The sequence below is a fragment of the Spermophilus citellus genome, assembly GCF_964194105.1.
Source record: "Spermophilus citellus genome assembly, chromosome: 5".
Lineage (NCBI taxonomy): Eukaryota > Metazoa > Chordata > Mammalia > Rodentia > Sciuridae > Spermophilus > Spermophilus citellus.
The window spans coordinates 117,769,315-117,794,469 of record NC_138186.1 but is presented as its reverse complement, the minus strand read 5'-3'; the positions used below and the strand labels follow the sequence as shown (position 1 = coordinate 117,794,469).

Genomic DNA, 25,155 nt, shown 5'->3' with positions numbered 1-25,155 from the left:
CTACCACCTGGCTGTTCATCTGCATCCTTTGTAATGAACTAGTCAACACAAATAGTGCTTCCCTGAGTCTTTGAACATCTGGAACAAATTATTTGAACTTGAGGAGGGCATTGTGGGAACCCTAATAAATGGTCAGAGGGTCATAGGGCAACCCTTGAAATTTGCAATTGGCATCTGAAGTGTGTGTGTGTGTGTGTGTGTGTGTGTGCGTGTGTGTGTGTGTGTGCGTGTGTGTGTATGTGTGCGTGTGTGTGTGTGTGTGTGTGTGTGTGTGATGGGGGGCTTGTCCTGGGGACTGAACCCTCAACCTGTGAAATCTGAGGCTATCTCCAGGTAGAAAGTATCCAAATTGAATTGAATTGAATTAGGGAACAACCCAGCTGGTGTCTGCTGGAGAATCTGCAGAATTGATTGCGTGGTGTGTGGAGAAACCACCCCACACATCTGATCACAGCAATGTTCTGTATTGAGTGACTGTGTGAAAGTATTGAGAGTGAAAGAAGATAAACTGTTTTCCCCCTCTATCTTTAAGACCATCTTATAAAGAATTTTACATAGCTTAACTCATCAGATGCTCTTGCAAGGGAAATCTTAGTTCAATTCCAATTATCAGAGGGGAAAACAAATTCTTAAATTAGGTGGCTCATTTAAGGTAAGACAGACAGGATTCCTGACACCAAAGTGCATGCACTGATGAAGAGCTTGGACCTTGGAATCTGATACTTGGAATGGAATTTACTACCTAAGAGACCCTGGGCCCTTTCTTTTTGTCTTGGACCCTCAATATACTTGTCTGTGGAGTGGGGAGAGTAATAATAGTTCCTACTGCACAGGAAGTTATTTTATGTATTGTCTAGTGTAAGGCTAATACTTAATATTCTATATTAGTTAAAACATTATTATCCAATTTTTGATTCATCAAATTGCCTCCCTGGAAATAAACCTGAATGCAGAGTTCCCAGTGCCTAGCACACAGTGTACACTGGCTCCCTTCTTTAAATATTTGAGTTCTGTCCAATATGCTTTTTGGAATCAGTTTTCTAGCTGCCACCGGGTTGTCTGGCATCTTAGTGATCACACTAAAGTTGTACTCCCCTCACCCCCTTCTCCCATCACCCTCCACGGCTGACTAGCAGAGCCAGGCACCCCTTGGGCAGCCCAGTGAGATAACGGGTGTTTGCTTCTGGCTGGAACTTGCTGAAGGCTGCACAACCACCGTTATTTACCGCACACATCAGTCATTTGGCAAAATCTCAGGCTGGCAGTGAGACAGAGAGCTTGTGAACCAAACAGGGAGGGCGGCTGAGGGCACACCATCCCCCTGGGGTCTCGGCAGAGACCCAGCTCTGCAGAGCTTGCAAGATGAGGTCACCTGCTCATTTCTCCTGGGTGGGGAATCAGTGACACACAGTTACATGGACCAATGGCAAGTAAGATTAGAAGGAATGTCCTTAATAATTCCCCAATGAGAAGCAGTTTTGCTTTCCCTCAGTGTCTCAGGGCACTAGACCAAGCAGTCACTGGAAAACAAGTTTTGGTGTCAAAGCCTTCAGTGGGCTGAAAGGCTGCTTTTCAGAGACAGGTACTTGAATCTTCCTGCTTCTGGCTCAGGGGTGGGTTCTGTCCACACCCTGGGAATTTGGGGCTGCGTCTTAGCGGGGGTCAGGGGACAGGGATTGAAAGGTGACTATACCAGGACATGTTCTATCTTGCTAGCTCATTCCTCTTCCCTCTGACAGCTGGTTATCCTTAGCCACTGATGACTTTTCCCTCTTAATTTGTTGGAGCTATTTTGAGAAAGTTGCTGGATAGGAGGTGCCAGTGTGAAATAGCAAAGCTAGTAAGGGCATTGGCGACTGCCTTCTTTCTCTAGGCCGGGCGACGTGCACAGGGCTACATTCCTCAGCCTTTCCTACTGCACTGCCTCTGTCGTTCCTAGCAGTACTGCTCCTTCTTGGACAGCCCACACATGAAGTTGACTGATGACCTTGGACATATGTAGACACACAATTAACCTCACTGACTTTAAATTAACCTCACTGGAGGTCTTTAAAGGGTCATAGTGTGAAAAACCTTCAGAGCCAGGAAATTCAGCGAGACCACTGACAGCAGGGTCCCACAAAGATTGCTCTGCCCACAGTTCCTCCTGAGCAAAGGTGAACCTCTATCTGAGGTAGCCATGGTTTGTGCCATGTGACGGATACCCTGGCCATTTCTCTTTGGACGAGAAAAGTGATTATGTCAAGGGAAAATTTAGCCTGATTTAGCCTGATCAGCTTGCTTGGTGCCAGAACGTTGCCAACAGGGGTGGCAATGATCAACTGGAACAATTGTTTTTTTCTCTTTCTGGAGTTTGAACTTGAGCCTGACATAGAGAGTTAGACAGCAGAAGCAGATGTGGCTAGAAGAACAGGGAAGCCAAGGTGGGCAGGGAGGCTGATAGGGGAGCATGGTGCTATGGGATCCTGCTGCCCAGAGCCAGGGGTGAGAAGGCGCTGGACCCTCAGCCACTCTTAGCTCCAGCTTCAGGATGCCCAGCTCAGGCTGTGGGATGTGGGCCTCCTGTGTTTCCATGCGCATCCTCCCAAAAGCCCCTTTGGAAGACAGCCTTGGTGGGCCTCTCTTATTCAACACCTGAGGGAACCAATGAGAATTTGATCTATTTTATAGATAAGGGAGTTGAGGCCACAGGCCACTACCCAGGTTCTAGGACCAGCACAGGACCAAGTCCAGACAGGAACCCAGGTTCCCTTATCTTGAAAGCATGTTGTCCAAGGAGGTGGTTCAGGCCCAGGGGCGAGGGCCAAGCTGGAGTAGGGAGTAGGCAGGACACTGGCAGTGAAGAGCAAGGGAGAGTGGGCTTCTAGGAGAAATGAAGATGGGAGAGGAAGTAATGAGCTCAGTGCTCAAACTCCCTGCAATGTTGTTTTTGTTCAAAACATATCTGCAAAGAACAGAAGTTAAGTTCTAAATTGCTTTGGAGTCTTGCCCTTTCATGACTGCTCCTGGGGATGAGATTGGATTCAGGAACAAAGACTGAAGCCCTGTTGCTTTTCTTGCCTCGCCGACCTCACCAACCTTTCCTGGTCTTCCCCATAGGGGACCATGGTTCACAAAAGGGCAGAATGAGCAGAAATTTCCCCCAAGACACAGCCTAATTTACTGTTGGTGTGTGCTAAAGGCTAGCCCAGGCTGATTTTACACTAGTATCTGAATGCCCAAGGAGACCTTGTTGTCCAGAACCTATTATTTAATAGAAAGAGAGTTTACAAGTATTTTCACTTTATCCCACAAGAAACACAATTTATTGTGTTTATTGGTCTTATTCTGAGAGACTACTGAACTAGGGAAAGAACCTAGGATCAAACTTCATCTAGAGAGAATAATCTACCAAATAGGTGTGCAGCCCACATTTCCCTCCTCACAGGCCCATGGACACAGTACGGATTGCAGTCGTTGGAGCAGGTGTGATAGGGCTTTCCACTGCCGTATGCATTTCCAAACTGGTTCCTGGATGCTCCATCACCATCATCTCAGACAAATTTACTCCAGATACCACCAGTGATGTGGCGGCCGGGATGCTTATTCCTCATATTTATCCAGGTGAGAGAGGGACTTGAGCTCCTCTTTCAGATATGAAGGAGGTTAATGGAATTCTGTCCACCAAGAAGGCTAGCTGTGTGTGTCAGCGTCACGTGCAATTTTAATGTCCTATATGTTCATCTGTTGAGAAGGGCTCAGTTATGGGCAGAACCAAACAATCTCTGAATATCAGCAGCTCACACTGAACAGCCATTGAGCCTGAATAAGGGTTCAGTTTATCCCAGGGACCTAAACCGATAACCTAGGCATCACTCTGATTGTCCTAGGACTTGGGGGCAAGAGAGCTCCAGAGGGTCTTACCTCTGTGATCAAACACTAGCCAGGAAGTGACTTTCAGTTCTGATGGCAGCTCATTGGCAGAGCTATTCACATGCCCTCACCCCTCTGCAGGAGACCAGGAGATGGAATTCTACAAGGTTCCCAGAAGATGGAGAGCAAAAGTAAATGAGCAGCACTAAAAACTGCATAATTGATGACTCTAAGTCTTGACACTGATACCAGTAATAGCCATCATTTCAGACTCTACTAGTAACAGGACTCAAATTCTCCCACCTTCTAAGCCAGTATAAAAGCAACCAGTCAATATGGATTTAGGCTTGAAGATGCACTAATTTTTGCACATGTCCATGTTTCCTTTCCATTTTGTTTTCTTCATGTGAAATGGGAGTGGGGAATGATCATTAGAAACCCAAATTCCTTTGCAGCTAATGAGGTTCATACTCAGTTTCCTTTTCCTCACTTCTCTTTTTCCCTTTTATATTTTTTATCAAAGTTATCCATACCCATAGTTTAAGTAGTCAAATAGTTTATATAAGATTGATTTCTATTTCAGTCAGATTTTTTGCGGCTGTGACTCAAAGGCCTGACAAGAACAGTTGTAGAGGAGGAAAAGTTCATTTGAGGGCTCACAGTTTCAAGCTCAGTCCCAGGAGAGCAGGCTCTGCTCCTTGGGTCTCCATGTGAGGCAGAGCAACATGGAGGAAGAAGGGGGCAGAGGGAAGCAGCTCACATGATGATCAGGAGGGAGAGAGAGAGGGAGAGGGGGAGGAAGAGAGGGAGACGGGGAGGAGGGGAGGGAGGGAGAGAGAGAGAGAGAGAGAGAGAGATTATCTCCACTTGCCAAATACAAATATATACCTGAAAGCCATGCCCCCAAAGTCCCACCTCCTCTATCCACACCCCACCTGCCTTCAATTATCACTCAATCCCATCATTTGATTAATTAAGGGTAGTAAAACCCAATCATTTCTCCTCTAAACTTTCTTGCATTGTCTTATACATGAGCGTTTGGGGGACACCTCACACATAAGCCATAACAATTATAAAACCCAGCAATTTGGAATATGAAAGTCTTCCTGTCCTTTTAATCCTGAAGCTCATATTTTTCAGTCCACATTTTGAGTTACTCAGTTGTTAGTTTCCTTCCCTTTGATGACTTTACCTCTCTTTTTGGAATTGCTATTAGGGAGCCTCTTGCTCTTGGTCTCCAGATCTTTTATTCCCCCCATCCCTGTTTCTATGTTCCTTTTTTTTTATTTTACTCATTTTCTAGAAGATTTTCTCAATTTTGCCTTACTATTGAATTTTTTATTTCTATTATAACATGGCTGGGTGTCTGGGTATCTGCACTCGGGTCTCTCTCTAGTGTTGCTACATAAAAACTTTGATCTTATCTTTGGGATTCTTCCCATGATTCACATCAGCCCTAGTAGTAAATGTCAATACCATATGGGGACCATACCTATCCTGTAGTGTTATTATGAGAAATGAGTGAGTGTGTAGGTAAAGTATTCAGAAGAGAGTCTGGCCCACAGTCAGGATTCTATCAGCATTTGCTGTTATTCCTGCCATTCCAGCTACAGTTTTGTTTTACTAGCACTTGAATTTGAGTCAGATTATCAGATTTGCTTTACTCCTGTTCATTTGGAATTATCTGTTCTTTTGGGATAACTTCTGCAGTATGTGAATCTCAGTCGCTATTTTGTTTTTTAAGGTTTGGGATGGGAATGGGAGATTCATTTCAACAGAAGCCCTCTATATTGACATAGATCATTGGGGATACTTCAACGGAGGTCAGTGTTAGTAAGATTTCCATCACTGTGACAAAAATATCTGACATAATCAACTTAAATGTGGAAAGTTTTATTTTAGGTCATGGTTTCAGTTGCTTGGCCCCATCACTCTGGGCCTGTGACAAAGCAAAAAGTATCTTGGCAGGGAGCCACATGATAGAGCTGCTCACCTCATGGAGGGCAGAAAGAAGAGAGAACTTGCTTTTATAACAAAGCCTCTCCCACCAAACCCTATGAATCCATAAATGGATTAATCCGTTCATGAGGTCAGGACTCCCGTGATCCAATCACCCACAAAGACTTTCACAAATGAGCCTCTGGGGGACATTTAAGATCCAAACCATAACAAGGTCCCCCATAGCTCTCTCTGCAGCTTATCATTTATTTCTTTGCTATTTTTATTTTTTTTAATATATTTATTTTTTAGTTGTAGATGGACAATACCTTTATTTGTTTATCTTTATGTGGTGCTGAGGCTCGAACTCAGTGCCTTACATATGCTAGGCGAGTGCTGTACCACTGAACCACAGTCCCAGCCCCCTTTGCTATTTTTAAATCAGCAACCCTCGCCTACAATCTTAGAATACAGTGTTGAGTTGGCATAGGCACATGTTTAATGAAGACAGTGTAGATCTACTATTAAAGAAATATCTATTGGCTCTATAACAAGTGAATTATTTAAAAATCCTGTGGCTGATTTGCTCTCCGTGACCTTTTACTGAGAAGCATGATGTCTCCAAGGGCCTTTCCATCTATTCTGTGATTTCCAGGGATCCTTCTTTAAGCAGAGCCCACCCAATATTCTGTTTGCCTCAGTTTCCACATGTCCTCTGTGGCTATTGGTAGTGGCCCCTTGCAATTACTGTTCCCTGGTCTCTGGCCTGATCCTGAACATTCCCTCATGACCCTTCCACAGGAATCAAATGTCCTGACACTCCACCACAGTTAAGGTTTCTGTCCTTTGGATTGTGCTGGCTCTCTGTACCTACACTGGACACAGTCTTTGTTGGCCTCAACCATGCCTCTTGTTTCTTTTATGATAGGCCTGGCACTGTTCCAGAAGCTGGACCCAGATGCAACCTCCTGTGCTCTAGCAGGGATGCCTGGGGGATGGTGTGGTCCCCCACACCCTGCTGACCTTGGGAATGCTAACCTGAGCTGGTCCATGACTCCATGGTGTGGATGTTAACTGGCAGAGAAATCTGGCCTGTGGAGTTCACCTCCATGAGGCAGGCCTTTGGGACTTCCCATTGTCATGTAGTCCGTTTTCTGTCCTGGTTGACCTGGGCCCCCCAGACATGCCCAGTTATCCATCTTATTTTTAGCCTCCAGGAAGGAGAGCCTCAGTCTTTTCTCCTATTGTCTCCACTCTTTGGCCAGCTGGATTCCTCAGCTATTAACTCATTTCAGCTCAGTCTGGCTATGGACACTTCAATGACCTTGGAAATATACCTTGTGCCCAAGGTATATTCCAGCTCGCTCTCATGTCTGAGCTTTGGCCGATTGGCTTGTTCCTCCTCTGATGATTAATCATTCTGTGAGCAGGTTTGGATAGCATGTGTCAGCATCCAAAGCTCTGGTCACTGACACATCCTCCAACACCATGGGGAACTTTAACTAATGCTCCTTCCTGGCTCCCTGTTTCCCCTCCCCCAGTTTCTAGAAAGGAGCTTATCAGAACAATGCTGCTATCATCATTTTCTTTTCTGTTCCTCATTGCTTTTCTCCATGGCTACAGACACACCCATCCATACACTGAAGCGGTGGTTTCAAGACACCTTTGATCACCTGTACGCAATTGCCTGTTCTGCGGAAGCTGCAGATGCTGGTGTTCATCTGGTGTCAGGGTAAGAGAAAGAATGTGAAGTTATTTTAGAAATGAGAATAATCTGGGCAGATACTAGAGTTCAACATAAAATATTTATCGAATCTTTGCTGTGAGCAGAGCGCTGAGGATTTAGAAAGAGTGGGAGGATTTAGAAAGAACATTCTAGTCTTCACTCAAAGAAATGCGAGAAAGACAAGTTATAGTATTAGATTTTTTTTAACCATAACTGACTATTAACAGTTTCTCATTACAAAAGCTTTTTTGAGTTTTCTCAGAGAATATGCAGTGGTTTGGAAATATACCCTCCCCACACCAAACAACCAAGCCCCCCAAACCAGAAACAAACAAGAAAGTCTACATAGCAGGTAACCCCAAATTTGGGTTATGTGGGGATGGTATGGCTGCTGGAAAGCCAACAAGTGTGACACTGTGTGTAGAAGCAAAATATAGAGGGACATCTTATTTACTTGGTGTCCTTGGAGAATGAGATGTTCCAAAGGAGCAAGTTTTGCAGTCACTGAAATTCCAAGTACTATTTGGGAGAAGAAAAAAGCATTTCTGAAATAGTCAGCACACCTTTATTTGATTTTGAATATCTGATTTTAGGAGGCATGCATACTTAAATGAAAGTTTAAAAATGAATCCTATTTAACATTTCTAACACAAACTAAGCATTGTAAATATGACAATGACTTTCAATATCCTCCTAAATGAAGGTCACAAAGCATTCTCTCCCTTTTATTTTGTCTTGATGTCATTGTGTGACAGAAGACATGTTGTCTGTGTTGTCCTGTGGGACAGACACAGTTCATGCCCTACAGCCTAGCCTACAGAAGGGCTAAGACCTTTTACTAATTCTCAAAACCTTTGCATCTTTGTACCATTATGACTGTTGAAAAAAATTGCCCATCTCTCTTATGTCAGGTTTCTTGCTGACATTTTCTCCTGTGTAGACTCCTCTATCTGGATGATTTCTATCCTTTTCTTCTTCTTGCCTTCTCTCACCATAGAAACCCTAGGATGATGTCGACATTACTAATTTTCCAAAAGCCCCTACCCAAAATAGCAGCTTTCGCTTCTCTATCAAGCTATGGATTGTTTCTTCTCCATCTCCAGGACCAGTCAATGAACTGCATAGAACAATTAGCCTCATGAGTTATGGTCTTACTTTATTTTTGTCCAAAACTAATATGAACCAGCCCAATTTACGACCTCTGGCTCTCAGTACTTTTTGGAAACAGCCACGCCCACAATTCTTATGTCCTTTCAAGGGTAAGACTTTACAAATGTCCTGTGCATCTTTGGTATAAGTATATAGCTTTATGCTTTCCTTCAAAATGACTTATTCAGCAATCACCAAGTGCTTTCCTAGGAATCGGGGACATAGTAATGAACAATTTGGTAACTCTTCTTGGCATATCATAGATGCATAATAAATAGGTGTGAAGTAGATTTTTAAGGAAGACAGATACAGTTCTGCCCTTATGGTCAGCAGGGAATATACTAAATATAATGAGTTACAAATGAGGCCTGAGTGGGCAAGGTAAGAGTACAAGTCTCTGGGAAAGTATAAGAAACAATGCAAAAAGAAAGTGTTCTGTCTGAGGCCCTCAGGATGAGTGTTAAGTTAGTCTGGTGATATTTAGAGGTGAATGAGGCAGAGACAAGATGGGAGACAGAGAATATTCCAGGTAGAGGGAACAGCACACAGACCTGAATCCTGGGCAATTCTGGTTTGTTGGAGGGATTGAAGAAAGTCCAGGGCCATGGGGAGTCACTGAGGGATTTTACACATTGAAGAAACCGATCATATTTGCATTTCAAAGTATTTCATCTGGCCAGGCATGGTGGTACAGGCCTGTAATACCAGTGGCTCAGGAGGCTGGGGCAGGATGATGGCAAGTTCAAAGCCAGCCAGCCTCAACAACTTAGTGAGGCCCTAAGAAACTTAGTGAGATCCTGTCTAAAAAAAAAAAAAAAAAAAAGAGCTGGGGATGTGGGGATGTGGGGATGTGGGATGGGATGTGGCTCAGTGGTTAAGTGCTCCTGGTTCAATTCCTGGTGCCAAAAAAAGTATTTTATCTGTAGAATGGATAATGGATTTGTGGGAAGATAGATGATGGTTGGATAGATTAAGTTTGATAACAGGGACAGAGAGTATATGGATTTTAGGAATAATTTGGGAGATATGGTGAGATCTTGATGGCATGTGGTGGGTGAGGGGAGAAAGGAAATCAAGGATGATTCTGGGTTTCTGGCATAAATGTCATAAATGTCTGTGTAGATAGGTGCCATTTTCTGAGTTGGGAAACAATGGGGAAAGAGAGAGAGAGAGAGAGAGAGAGAGAGAGAGTGTGTGTGTGTGTGTGTGTGAGAGAGAGAGAGAGAGAGAGAGAGAGAGAGAGAGAGAGAGAGATATCGATCTAGTAGATTAACATAATGAGGAGTAAGCAACACGAACATGGGTCTCTATGTGTTTTGGGAGCTCAGGGGAGAGACAGCAAGATTAGAGGTATAGCCCTCTGAGTGTTTGGTCTGCAGATGGTAGTGGAGCTGTGGACTCTTTCCAGTCCAGAGGGAGCATACAGAATGACACAGGAAAAGGACCACATCAACAGCTCTAAGTTTATATTTCTTTGGTATTTTAGAGCAATGATGGTTGTATTTACTGATGGAAACAACCCGATATTTATAAATGTAAACGTATATGCAACAGCTATTGGTAGCACTATTTCAAGCTTCTTGTTAGCAACAAATATCATTCCAGGCTTATCAGCCCCAACCACTCTGTGACCTACCAGGACTCCTAATCAGGACCTGGATTTCTCTCTAGTCCTAGAGCTAAACTTGATGGCCTAAAACTTAACTCACAATTTGCACTCATAGTGTGCCAGAAGCAGGGGTGCAAATTATTGCAATTCAGATATTTTTTTCAAAACCACAGCTAGCCTTGAAACTTTTGACATTTTGCTTACTATATTTATGTAAAGCATTGTGCACAACAGAAAAACCTTTCTTCAAAAAATCATGGTCATAAGAAGACAGAAAATCTGGGCTTAAAAGCATTTTAGAAAAAGTGAATTAAATTCAGTCTTCAAAAGACATTTTTTTTTTTTTTATCGTTGATTTATTTGTGGTGCTAGGGATTGAACCCAGGACCTCTGCCACTAAGTTAAACTCTTGGCCCAGAAGGTTACTTCTCAAATGTTTTATTCTTCCAACCATGACCATTTGAAATTTAGTTACTTAGTTATCTGAACCCAAGAGAATAGATCTTTTCTCTTTGTGTTTACGGAAAGAAAGTGGTTTAAGTGCTTTAGAGAATGTCACATAGAGTTTACTGGAAATAAATTATTTTGCAGAATTTCAGGAAAAATTTCTGTCTACTGTGTTTGAGTTGGCAGATATTTCGGAGCATTCCTGCGGAAGAAGTGCCATTCTGGGCTGATGTGGTTCTGGGATTTCGAAAGATGACAGAGGCCGAGCTGAAGAAATTCCCTCAACATGTGTTTGGTCAGGCTTTTACAACCCTGAAATGTGAAACCTCTGCTTACCTCTCCTGGTTGGAGAAAAGGTGGGTTGAAATGGCTCTTGTAAGATTGCTTCCTTCCTCTGTCACAGCCATAAGTAAATTCATAGCTATCCAGCAAACACACATTGGAAATTCTCTGGGCCCTCTCCGACTCTTTTACATTGTGTCTTGCCACTCACCAATGTCTGGAGCTTTGTAAAACAGTCTGAAGACTGTGTTTCAGTCACAAGGACCAAGTTCACACCATGCACACAGTAATTAATGTGTTTTATGGGGTTACAGCATGCACTGTGATGCTCATGCCCAATTTGTCCCCTGTCCTTCTGACTCCCAGGTAAAACCACTTTACTGAAGTAGTATCTTAGTTTCCTGTGCTGTAAAATGGAGAAATTTGGAGACTAATTTTCAGTTATAAAGGAATATGATTTACTTTAGTTTTTTGGATGAGAATATCTTATGTTTATTAGAACTTATTTTTGAATTTTTCTCATTTGCAGTAAAAAAAATAGGCTTCATTATTTTCTTTTGTTATGAGTAAAAACTCTAAAATTGAGGGTTTATCCAATTATGTAATTGCTTACTGACTAAGTTCAGCCCTTAATACCTTGAACTTGCATTTTGGCCTGGTTTTCAGGACTTCTTGTTAGAAAATACATCAAGAATGTATTTTTAAAAAAAATACATAATAAATCTCTTTTTTCATTCATTTTGAACATTACAGACACATTAATTGCTGTGAAAAATAGGTTCTTTTGGTTCCCAAGTCTGTGTACAGGTTGAATATCCCTTATCTGAAATTTTGGGGACCAGAAGCATTTTGAATTTTGGATTTTTTTTTTCTGGATTTTGGAATGTGTACATGCCTGGCATTTGGCCAGATGGCCAACATGGTGGAGGAAGAAGGCCACATGTCCCATTTGCTCCCAGGGGAGCCTTTGCAGGGAAGGGACTCTCAGGCCAAGATAAGCATTTTATGGTGAGGATTTTAGCCTGGGGAGGCAGGGCAGGTGGTGGTGAGGGGTGGGTGCCTGGGGCTCACTCTGTGGGCTGCCACCCACATGCCTCCCGGAGGCAGACTCAGATGGGCAGCCACACAATCCCTGCCTGTTCTTCACACTCAGAGTGTATTTTGTTGCCTCCTACGCCTCTTCCACACAATGTAAGTGTTTAGCTTTCAGTGTTCTGACTCAAAAATGAGCATTTCACTTGGCAAGCCCTACAGCAATGGTTTCTACCTCAGCACCTTCCTCCTGAAATTACATCTGCTCCCAGGAAACGTATATTATTTTATTACTACTTAGATCTTGAGTGTTTTTCAAAGAACAGAAGAGATCATCGGCTGCTCAAACAAGGGCCTTTAATTTCCAGAACAAACCAACAAACAAAATATCCTCAGAGGTTTAGTCACCCATGCAGGTCATATTTTATATCTTTGGACAGTGGCATTGAATTCTGCTGTTTTTTACTTGCTCTGTCCAGGAAATGAATCATAGCAGCAGTATCTTCCACTAGGCAGCCGACCTAAATCAATTATCCTGCAAGGACCAGAGTCATCCTGCCTTTGATGACAATCAGAAGTCAGGGTGGCCCTTTCCTGGGAGCTTGCCACTTGGCAGGCTGCCTCCCAAGGCCTGTGCTGACCACAGTACTGACCAGGCTGAACTCCCCCACACCTCCCTCCTACTCTCTGATAAGGCCTCTCTCTGGGAGGATGCTCTGTCTCCCATCTTTTTCTTCTGTGCCCTGTGCTCTCCCACCCACCCTGATTCCTGTGACTTCCTCCACAGCTTATAGAAGTATGTACCTGTACTGTACATCAGCACTGAGATAGGTTGTGCCGGCATTATACATCTGACTTGTGAAAGTCTCTTTCAGTGCGTATCACCTGCATTCCTCCTGCTCAATATAAACTAGGTGGTCAGAGCACAGACTATTCCAGCGCCCCTATGCATTTTTCACCCTAGGGATTTCCTTCCTCTTCTCCCCGTCTCCTCTGCCCCCTCTCCCCCACTATCCCTGAGTGGAATTGGAGGCAAAAGGCCCCAGACACAGGGTGGAATGGGAGCAGTCCCTGATTAGCTAAGGCTGGGGTGAGAGGGCATTATGCAAGAAGGTGGAAAAAGGACAATGCTTATTTTTTTTTCTCATGATGGCCATGAGGTTCCTAGGGAATGGATGGAGGCTGTGTGAGGTGCAGTAACCCTTGGGCCTTCCACTAGGGCTTAGGTAGCTAACCCAACCTATGCAGCTGCAGAGGTGAATTTGTTCCCACAGCCTCACCAGCTAGATGGACCAGGGGGTGCATGGCCACTCCCCTCCAGGACCAACCTGGCTGTAAAAGCCCTGGTCTCAGTCATGTTCCCTTCCTTGAAGGCGCTAGAGGCTGTTCTGTGCCTGAATGGGATTTCGAAGTGTTTGATATGAGTACAGAGTTGACAAGGCCAGGATGTGTATTCAGAGAAGTGTGAAATTAAATACGATTTATTTTGTTGGAGAAGTCATAGCAGAGGACCAGTGAGGACTATGGTCATTAGATGAGGTAAGCTGGTCAGGTCAAAATGACACCATGCACATTGAGTTGCACTGGGAAATTAAAATACATTTTAAAACTCTAACTATCGTAAGTTATGTTGAACATAGCTACATTAAGTGTTGCCTTAAAGAAACAGGGTCTGTTTCTTCTGTAAGTCTATATGCATAGTATTGTTCGCAAACTGAGATCTTGTTTTCTTGATTTTGGACTAATAGACTTAGACTTAACATTTTTAATCATCTGATCACTATTCATATGGTGTTATTCTTTAGGTGGAAAGCAGGGTGTAATTTTAAAAATTCACTACATCTAATTATACATGTCCAATGCATGCCACCTGGCTACATTTAATACAGTTGTCACATGTCACTGATTCACAGTCAGCCCTTCCCTTCCCATCCTCCATCTAGGTCCTTGATCCTGGTGCCAGCCATCTTGGCATCTTTCTGTGTCTTCAGCAGTGGCTTCCAAGTCCCTCAGTGGTTCTCACCTCCCCCCTGCAACCCATCTTCACACAGTGACTTGAAACCTTGCTCTTTTTCTCATTTCAACTAACTTGAGGATCTAGAGACACCTTGGTAGGGGCTAGTCCTTCCTGGGGTCAGAGTGGAGCTGGCTTCACGTGCTATTGGAGAGGAAGGTCCCTCTCCAGCTCTGAAGCCCTGGCTCCAAGCAGCCCTGCTGGGGCCTCACCAGTTCTCTAATCTCTGGAGCCCTCAACCTCTAAGGGAGGATGTGAGCCAGCCTGGGAGGCCAGCGGGGGAAGGGCATGATGCCACCTTCCTTCCTCCTGGGCTGAGCCACATGGCAGAGTTTCCCAAGCCTCTGGTCTCCAGAGGAGCAACCTTCTCTCCCCAGCTTGGGCTTAGATCCAAAGGAGGGAGTTTTCACTTTATATTTGCATAAGCCTGAGGCCTATGTGGATAATATTCTCAAAATTGGGTGCAGTCTGTCTCAAAGTAGAGTTAAAATATCTACCTTTGGCCAAATTAGAAGCCATTCAGAAATTTTAAGTGACAAAACCAATTTTTGTCCACTTTCTATTCATTTAGTTACAAAACAATTGGGTTCTAAGTTTCAGCCAGTGGGTCCTAGCCTGTGCATTCCAGGTCACTGTGTTGTCTCTGCTGGTTTAGTTCTGCCTAGGCTGTGACTCCTGGTCCCCACTGTCCTCAAGGTTGCTTCTACAGCAGAGCCCCACCTCCTGCTTAGTGCCCCGCCCCCAGGTTCCCTTGTCATCAGAACAAGGAATGGAAGGTGGGAGGTGGGGATTGCCTCTAGTTCCAAGAGTACAGAGAGGATGGAGGTGGGAGGTGGAGGGAGGGAGGTAGAAGTACTGAGCAAACCCATCGTGGTCAGCCACACCCAACACAGTGTCCCGCTTTTCTGAAACTTTCAGAGTGTGAAGGGAAGAGTCCTTGCCTGTCACCTCCCATATCATGATCAGGCTGATGCTATGTAGCCGGAGGCTGACTGTTAGGCTTGGCAAAAACGGGCACTTTTATGTTTGAGGATAAAGACCAGAGGACATTGGGTTGGGGCTATTTAACAAGCTGAGCTCCTATATCCTTGTGGGAGGTTGGGACAATAGTATTCCTTCTTTCTCTAGGATAAGATCTTGCTTAGTTGCAGGACACCTCAAGAGGAAAGTCACCTAGTTTCTTATACCCCCAACCATGTCATATCAAATAGCTACCTCACCTGGTCATGAAAGTCACCTTTTTAGATTCTTGGTCAGCAAAGTTAGCATTGAGCTTCAAGGATAGTTTCCTCCTATGTACTGGTGGGATGTGTAATTATGACTGGTCATTGCTGAGTGGTCACATTGCAACCGTGTAAAGATGACCAGTCTCTGCGCATATTCAGGAGGTTTCCTGAGATACAAGGAGGGGACTCCGCACATAAAGCTTGACAGGGCCTTCCAATAGCCCATCCATCTGACCATACAGGGAATCTCCAGTTAGGGACTGGTCTTTCATCAGCAGCTTCCTGCAGGGGACTATTGAAACAGAAGAGAAAGACATTTGCATTTGTTGAATTCTTATATAACATAACAACTCTGTGAACAATGTATTCTTACCCCTAGTTTATCGCTAAGGAAACAAATCCAGTGACCTTAAGAAATTTGCTTCGGTCTCAAGACTGACAAGGTCTCTTATTTCCCTAAATTGGGCTAATAATTCTGAATTCTAACCAGGGTGACTGGAGCACATCGTGTCCAAACATTAACACATGGAACCTATAATCTATTAAAATAAGAGCAAAACTAAGATAACATTTAAAAAGTGATCAGATGATGATTCAGATAACATTCAAATAATGATAAAACTTTTTTTTATGTGATGCCATAATTAAACCTAAATGCTGTATAGTTGCGAAGGGCCAATATCCTCAAAGATGGCACAGCAGGTCCTATATTTTACAGTGGCAAAACAAAGCCCTAAGCCCTTTATTTTTCTTATAAAAATGGTTTATTGAACAACTGCAATGTGTTGAGCATTGTGTCAGACCTTCACCAGATGGTGTCTCATTTAATTTTCACAATGAGCCTCTGAAGTATTATTATTCCCACATTATGGAGGAAGGATTACAGCTTAGAGAATTTGATAAGCTAAAGGGTAGAGCTCCTCCACACTCTTCCTTAAAGATTTTTCTTGGTATCTGCTTTATAAAGACTTATAAACACATGGCAATGTGTTGTTCAGTATCGTCACAAAAATCCCAGTTTACTTTTCTTTCTATCCTAGCGTTAGAGGTGAAAAGCTTTACAGAGTGACTTCACCTTTGAAAATACTCACCTCTCATTAAACACTTAAAAAACAGTTGAAGCCCCCAAACTGTTCCACTGAGATAACTGAAAACTTGTGCCCATAAAATCTTCTGCATTAAATACTTTTTATCTATGAGATTTTTTTTCCTCTTTTTTTTTTTTTACTAAAACAATACAAAACTAAACTAAAAACTAAAAAAAAAAAAAAAAAAAATTAAAAACAAAGCCCTGGACTCATTCTCTCACTTTTAACCACTTTAGTCACACCAAAGGTTTTATTCGTTCTCTGTGGCTGTGAAGTGTGGGTTTTGGCCAGATTCTTTCCTTTAGCTTTCTCAGGTGGCTTTCTCAGGTCAAGGACATACTGTGTCACCGATTTTTCAGAATAACAAATGAGGATGCATAGGGTAAAAATGCCAGTGACTAGAAGTTAATTAAATTCTGCCTTTTGGGGGCACTGGTGCTGGAGATGACTACTTGTGTTGAATGGGAAGTGCACTACGGGGTCACATCATCTTAGAGCAAGAGGTAGCCTTTTGTCCTACCTGCCTAGCAGAGTGCTCTGCAAATATTTGTTGAATAATAAACAAATCTAATCCAGAGTTTTCGAATGATCTTCAAATGACTCCGTGGAGACACTTCTGTGGTCTCCGTGAGGGAGGGAGTGTGGGGACTGAGGGGGTGGAGACGGGTCTCTGCAGATAAGTTGGAACCCACTGCATAAGATGCTGTTTTTACAGATTAGGAAGCTGAGCTGTTGGGGTCAGGGTCTGTGGGGCACTTGTGCAGCAATGTGCCACCCTCATCAATTTGCCGCATTTTCTGGAAATGGGAACCAGTGTCAGAGGGCCAATTTTCTACAGTTCTTGGTACAATTTTCAGCTGAACTTTCCAACCAGGAGGTGGGGACAAAACACTAGAATCACTTTTAAAGAGTCCCTTTTGGCTCAGTTAAAACCAGGGGCCAAACGATGCCATGATTCACCATGGTTTCACCCACGTCTTCTTTGTGCTCCGGAAGTCTCTGTCTTATGCTTTCCATCTCATGAAACCTGTTTATCTGACTTTGAAGGCAGAAATGCCGGCATGGCCACTTCTGCTCTCTCAGGAGCAGGAGGAGAGAATAAGCACTGGCCCTTCATTGCTGGTGGTATCTCTTTCCAGATTCTCCCTGGAATGTGCTGGAATTGTAGCAGTTGTAGAGAGAGGATGCCTTTACGATACCCTATTACCTTGTATTTGTTAGGATTCTCCAGTGAAAGAGAACCAATGGGGAGGTGTGTGTGTGTGTGTGTGTGTGTGTGTGTGTGTGTGTGTGTGTTTAGAACTTTCTTCTGCCAGTTATTTACACTGTCAGCCCTTGAGGAAGGACACCGTGCCTCACCCACTTTTTGTCCCTCTTAGCATTGCCTCGCTTCTAGATATTCAACCTGAATCTGTTGAACAGAACTGCTGTGTCTTTTATATTAAGTCTTCTATATTCTACAAGTGACCTATGAATAAGATTATAGGATTATGAGGGATTAAGATTAAGATGACAAGATTATAGGAAGTTATTGCTTAATGACTACAAAGATTCCATTCTGCAGAGTGAACAGAGTTCTGTTATGGATGGTGGTGGTAGGAGCACAGCAAGGTGCATGTGCTTAATGCCACTGAATCATCACTTAAAAATGGTCAATTTTTTATGTTCTATGTATGTTACCACAATTTAAAAATTATCATTAGAACCTAGATAAACCATTTCTTTTCATTATTGATATGATTGCTCAAAAAAAAATTACTGACCACAATTGTAATTAAGTCCATCAGCTGCAAATATTTTGTGTTCCTTTTGTGCTGACATCCCTGTAGACATAAAAGTGGGGAGGAGAGAGTATATGTGACCCCAGGACCAACCATGTAATGAAGGAGGACAGACTGATACCAATGGGCATGCAAGGGTTAACAATATGAGATATAATGTTTAAGATAGTAAATTTAGGTATTAGAGCAGATTATGCTAAGTGAAGCTAGCCAATCCCTAAAAAACAAATGCCAAATGTCTTCTTTGATATAAGGAGAGCAACTAAGAACAGAGCAGGGAGGAAGAGCATGAGAAGATTAACATTAAACAGGGACCAGAGGTGGGAGGGAAAGGGAGAGAGAAGGGAAATTGCATGGAAATGGAAGGAAACCCTCATTGTTATACAAAATTACATATAAGAGGAAGTGAGAGGAAAGGGTAAAAAAAACAAGGGGGAGAAATGGATTACAGTAGATGGGGTAGAGAGAGAAGATGAGAGGGAAGGGGAGAGGAGGGGAGGGGAGGGGGATAGTAGAGGATAGGAAGGGCAGCAGAATACAACAGACACTAGTATGGCAATATGTAAATCAGTGGATGTGTAACCGATGTGATTCTGCAATCTGTATATGGGGTAAAAATGGGAGTTCATAACCCACTTGAATCAAATGTATGAAATATGATATGTCAAGAAATATGTAATGTTTTGAACAACTAATAATAATAATAAAAAGACAGTAAATTTAGGTGTTAAATGAATGGTATAAACAACAAATGGGTATGTAAAATACCAGATCAGCTTGGTATTTATTTTGCATCTGGAATGACATAGGAACTCTACAAAATATAAAAATGGCAAGGCACATCATTTCCTTTGTTGTGCTTTTGTGTGTGTGTGTGTGTAGGGTGCTGGGGATTGAACCCAGGGCCTTGTGTATGCTAGGCAAGCACTCTACCAACTAAACTACATCTCCAACCCTGTGGTGCATTCTTTGAGATAGGTTTTCACTTAAAATCAACCTTGGGAATCCCTGGTTTCCAAGATGTAATGCATCTCGCTGTGGATGGCTAAAATTTGAAGTTGTTGTGTTTGTCCATCAGATCACCACATCTCTTTTGTTCCTGTGTCTCTGTCCACTTCCTGGAAGTGACTGAGCAGGGGGCTGCTGAGGCTCACTCCATGGTCTCTTCTCTCTAGGATAAAAGAAAGCAGAGGCCTGCTACTCACCAGACGCCTGGAAAACCTGTGGGAGCTTCAGCCGTCCTTTGACATCGTGGTCAACTGCACAGGCCTGGGAAGCCGACAGCTTGCAGGAGACCCAATGATTTCCCCTGTAAGGGGCCAAGTGCTCCAAGTTCAGGCCCCCTGGGTGAAGCATTTTATCCGAGATGGGAGTGGGCTGACATATATTTACCCTGGTGCCTCCCATGTAACCCTGGGTGGAACTAGGCAGAAAGGAGACTGGAATTTGTCCCCAGATGCACAGATTAGCAGAGATATTTTCTCCCGGTGTTGTGTGCTGGAGCCCTCCCTCCACAGAGCCTGTATCACAAAGGAGAAGGTGGGCTTGAGGCCCGTCAGGCCAGGCGTGCGGCTGCAGAAAGAGCTCCTAGCCCACGGGGGACAGAGGTTGCCTGTGGTCCACCACTATGGCCACGGGAGTGGGGGCATCTCAGTGCACTGGGGTTCTGCTATGGAGGCTGCCAGACTGGTCAGCGAGTGTGTCCAGGCCCACAGGACCCCGTCTCCTACATCAAAGCTATAGATGACATGAAAAGACAGCAAATAACCCCAGAGGCTATTGATCAAAGCACAATTTAAGTTCCAGAACAGGTTCAAATAACTTTTCCATTTCATGAAAGCTTAATTAGACAGTCTTTGTTTTCAAAATTAGAAAAGATGCAGCATGTATCCATACACTTAGGAAGTCTAGTGCTAACAACATAGGGCACAGAACTATTTCAGTTTAAAAAAAAATACTTGTTTTGTAGGCTAAGATCATTTTGGGATCTAATATTCAAGGATCTATACTAATTTATAGGAAAGCCAGAAGTTGCAGGTATTTTGATATCTTTTGGCTCATAAATCCACAAGAGGAGATAATGTATGGAAAAAAGTCCTTGTCGATTGCAGAGCTGCTCACGATCCTCCAAGGTTATAGCCAAGTGAACATTATAATTCCTCTAAATAAAATGACATGGTGATCATCCGCTGCAGACTTGGTACATTTTACTGAAGACAAAGCATGGTTTCTGTTAGGACTTGGCAACCTTTCCTTCCCCTCTGCTGGTAATGGTGGTGGAAGACAGATGCGGTTGCCCATGGATGTGGCATCAATTCTGTAGCTGCCTGGGGCCCATCACCCAAGGGTTGTGTGCTTCATTACCACACATGATTGGCAGCCAGCCTGAATGGTTCACTTTGCCTCAGCATTTTTGAATATTGAATGATATATGCATCCAAAGAGCTAATTTGCTAATTGAGATAAACTAATCATTCTGAATGAAATATAGCCAAAAAGTATTTTTCAGTCTTTAAAAGGTAAGGAGGAAGAGGGGAATATGTGTCATAAAATGAGTTTTGGAATTTCTGAGTTAAATAAATTTAACCTGGCTTTTGGACTCAGGTATATTCAGATCCTTTAATGTGTCTGTGTGTATTATGAATCTTCAGGAGGGTTTTTGGCTTTCGTGGATGGAAAAGAAGGTGCTAGTCATCAAGGTGAGGAAGATTAAGAAGAAGAAATAAATTTTCTTTTAACTTTGGGGGCAATGTCTTATATTAAGTGATAATAAATTCTATTTTAGATATCCTGGGGGAGACATGGAGTTGGCCATGAAAATGTGGAAAAGAGAAAGCTCCAAGCATTTTTCCGATTTGACTTTCTTTGCTCATTGAGCTTTTGCATCTGACTTTGTTTGAAAAGAACATTTTGCTGGAGGCGCAGAGGTGCCCATGTATTCAATAACCTATTTTTTTCTTAATTTTATTTTCAGCAAGGTCATTAGTGGCATATAGAAATTGTACTAAGTTTTTGTAAGTTGATTTTGTATCCTATAGATTAATAAATTCATTTATTAGTTTTAACCATTTTTGGTAAGTTGTTTTGCGTTTTCTGCATATAATAGGCCATGGATAAGCAGGGATAATTTAACTCTTTCATTTCCCATTTGGATACCTTGTATTATATTTATGAGTTATTCCCCAAAAGTTCATGTGTGAGATAATGAAGAATATTCAGAAGTGAAATGATTAGAATATGAAAGCTATAACCTACTTGGTGGATTAACTCACTCATAGGGATTAACTGGGTGGTAATGTAGTCTGGGAGGGTGTGATTGGAGGAATGTTCAACATCTATAGCAAAATAACAAATAACCCTATCAATAAATGGGCCAAGGAACTGTACAGGCACTTCTCAGGAGGTGATATACAATCAATCACCAAATATATGAAAAAATGTTCAACATCTCTAGCTATTAGAGAAATGCAAATCAAAACTACTCTATGATTTCATCTCATTCCAGTCAGAATGGTAGCTATTATGAAGACAAACAACAATAAGTGGTGGCCAGGATGTGGGGAAAAGGCATACTCATACATTGCTGCAAATTGGTGCGGCCAATATGGAAAGCGGTATGGAGATTTCTTGGAAATCTGGGAATGGAACCACCATTTGACCCAGCTATCCCTCTCCTTGGTCTATACCCAAAGGACTTAAAAACAGCATACTATAGGGACACAGCCACATCAATATTTATAGCAGTACAATTCACAATAGCTAAACTGTGGAACCAACATGTATGCCCTTTAGTAGATGAATGGATAAAGAAAATGTGGTATATATACACACAATGGAATATTATTCAGCATTAAAAGAGAATAAAATCATGGCATTTGCAGGTAAATGGATGAAGTTGGAGAATATGATGCTAAGTGAAATTAACCAATACCAAAAACAAACAAACAAAAAAATGTCGAATGCTTTCTCTGATTTAAGGATGCTGATTCATAATATTCTGGGGGGATGGGTGGGAGAATTAAATGAACTCTAGATAGGGCAAAGGGGAAAAGGGGAGGGAGGGGAAGAGAGGGGGTATGGGGGAGGAAAGATGGTGGAATGTGATGGTCATCATTACCCTAAGTACATGTAAGGAGACACGAAGGATGTGACTCTATTTTGTGTACAACCAGAGATATGAAAAACAGTGCTCTATATGTGTAATATGAATTGAAACGCATTCTGTTGTCAGTAATCTTTTTTAAAATTTTCCAATCAAATATGAGAACTTTTCTATAGATGTCCACCAGGGGGTGGTGTTGCATTAAGTTCAGATAAACTGGTACATAGGAAATTTTATAAACAACTAGAAATAAAAAATAGATACAAAGTGTGGGGAGTGTATGTGCAATTTTTTGATGTTTTAGAGTTTATACAGTCAAAATTAGATTATTCTATTTAAACTCTGTGGGAAATCTCTGAGTTTTCATAGATTGAAAACGTGTACATATCATGTATGATAAGTGAAAAATAATGTTATAGTAAATTGGCATCTTAAAGGAGGTTTTTTTTATTAATGCTTAAAAATAAAAATAAAGGCCACTGCTCAGAAGAGGTAGCATCTCAGCTGATGCATAGCAGTTTTAGAACTGCTCATTTGTTCCTCCTGCTGGAGGTTTCAATGCTGCAGCATTCTCCTTGGGTGAAGGCAGGGACACAAGCTGTGACCTTTGCCTGTTGGCTCCTCTGGTTAGCTTCAGTCTGCATTTCATATTCCTAAAGCTCAACATCACAAGGCTGAAAGATGGGAGGCTTCCTGGCTGCATGCCCTGCTTTCATTCTCACTAATTGCTAAACATTTGCTCCAAGTGTCTCTCAAAGGTTATTCATTTTGATCATTAGCTGTCAATTTGGGATGCACCTTAGAATCACCTGGGAAGTTTGAAGGGACGCCGACGCCCAACCCTGCTTTATTAAATCAGCATCTTGTTGTGTGTTGGGGGGAGCTGCAGCTTCTGTATTTGTTCAGAGCTGTCCACGGGGCTCTGACAGCCTGGCTGAGAACCACTGAGCACCGCTTTCCCCCCTTCTCACAGAGCTCCATTGCTCCACTCTCCTTCCTTCCTCGCCATCTGGGCACATTGAGCTAAGAGAGATGTTCTTGCTTAAGCAGGTGCGTCCTTTGACACTCAGGCAAGGTGGTGAAAAGGAATTAGCTGTCTCCTAAAGTGGCTCTCTAGAAATGGTGGGGATCACCTTGATGGCTATAGATCAGCTGCCCAGAGACAGCTGTCTGTCTGTCTGTCTGAAAGGTGAGAGACTGATTATACAAACAGAAAACGCTACCCTATGTATAAAAATAGAGATCTAACCACAGCTTGCAGCATACTGCCCAGGAAACCCATCCCCTTACCTACAGTAAACAATACAGGAAGTCAGACTTGTAGGAAGCTGAATTGCTGTCTCTAGCAACAATTCAGAAAGCTAAACAATAACTTATGTAATGATTGGCACCAAATGGCCAGAACATGATTAATATCCAATAACTTCCCTAACTTTTGTCCACATAGGACCAACCAGAGATAGCAAAATATGCACCTCTTGCTGGAATGCCCTGCCTACAGCTTCCCCATGCCAGAAATTTCCCATCAGAACATCTTAGAAGCCATCTCTCTTCACTCCTACAAAACTGTCCCACTCCTCTGCCTGTCTTCAAGTTGCTCCCAAATGCAAGCAATGTGGCTAATGGCCCTGCTATATCGGGTTCTAAACAAATAGGCTTTGCTTTTCTAATTTGGCTCGTGTTTTAGTCATGGTTCTCCAGAGAAACAAAACTAATAGGATATAGGAGGTATATATATATATATATATATATATATATATATATATATATATATACATATAAAACAAGATTTATTGTGAGTGTTGGCTTACATGATGTTGGAGGCGAGGAGTCGGTGATCTACCAACTACAAGATGGAGGTTGAGGAGAGCCAGGGTATGCCTCTAGTCCAACCCTGCAGGCCCAAGAGCCAGGGGAGTAAGTTCCAGTGTGAGTGCAAAGGTCAAGGATGCTGATGTCTGGGGAGAGAGGCAATAGATACCCCAGGTCAAGCAGAGAGCAAATCTGCCCTCCCTCACCTTTTTGTTCCATTCAGGCCTTCATAGATTAGCTGTTGTCCCCCACATTGATGAGGACAATCTTCTGTACCCAGTGTACTTATCTCTTTTAGAGACATCCCCACAAACACACCCAGAAATAACATGTCAGAAGCTATCTGGGCACCCCTTAGCCCAGTCAAGTTGATACATAAAATTAGCCATCACACCTAGTTTTCCACAAAGATTCCATGTTTACTTAACTCAAGGTCTTCCTTGGTGATCTATGCTACTGCCCAAGAATGGGGTGCTTTAAAATTTTTCTTTCTTATTTTCTATTTCAGAACATCTTTTATTTTTTTCTGAACATGGAAAACAACTGATCTCCTTCTTAAGCCCCCGCTTTCAAGTGTGTGGTCTCTGTGGTTAAGTTTGCTCCTGCTGTGCTTGTGACGCGAGGGAAGGGTCTGCTTTGAGGCACTGTCATTGCCAGCATGGTGCTTCTTCAGCAGACAAAGGCTATGCACAGATTTTTAGGATTCCCCCCCCCTTGGGAAGAAAAGAAGCTGAACAGAAAGGCCACAGCACAGTTGGACATGGTCATTCAGAAGAAAAGCTACTTTTTAAAATGACACATATTCTTCCTCGAAATGCAATAGAAGCATTCAAATCAACTGATATTTGAACCAATTTTTCTCCATCAACGAAGAACTTTTACAGAGAGGGAAGAAAAGGACAGTGGGACCCACATCTGCTGGAAGTTGTAGTTCCAGAACTCTCACGACTTGTCAAATATTTGAAATGAGCAGAGCCCTGATGATTTTTTTTTTCTTGATTCCTCTCATCTTTCTTCCTGAGGGTGTGAGGAATGCAGACACATTTGAAATCTGTTTCCTTAGGATATAATTCACTTGAGAAAAGCTGATTGAGATA

General features: G+C 42.7%; 1 protein-coding gene across 1 annotated transcript; it reads left to right on the top strand.

Annotated features, from left to right (window-relative positions):
- The first annotated feature begins 1,484 nt into the window (after nt 1–1,484).
- DDO (D-aspartate oxidase) lies at nt 1,485–20,743 on the top strand. The gene is made up of 5 exons (XM_081294734.1): nt 1,485–1,582; nt 3,428–3,603; nt 7,414–7,522; nt 10,901–11,077; nt 19,320–20,743. Exons 2-5 carry the CDS (start codon nt 3,432–3,434, stop codon nt 19,885–19,887), a joined length of 1,026 nt encoding a protein of 341 aa, XP_081150860.1. The 5' UTR covers nt 1,485–1,582; nt 3,428–3,431; the 3' UTR covers nt 19,888–20,743.
- Nucleotides 20,744–25,155: the final 4,412 nt, after the last annotated feature.

Excerpts from the sequence above, each read along its gene's own strand:
- DDO (XM_081294734.1), top strand. The coding sequence starts at position 3,432 with ATGGACACAGTACGGATTGCAGTCGTTGGAGCAGGTGTGATAGGGCTT. Across the intron at positions 3,604-7,413 it reads TATTCCTCATATTTATCCAG|ACACACCCATCCATACACTG; the intron begins GTGAGAGAGGGA and ends CCATGGCTACAG. Across the intron at positions 7,523-10,900 it reads GGTGTTCATCTGGTGTCAGG|TTGGCAGATATTTCGGAGCA; the intron begins GTAAGAGAAAGA and ends ACTGTGTTTGAG.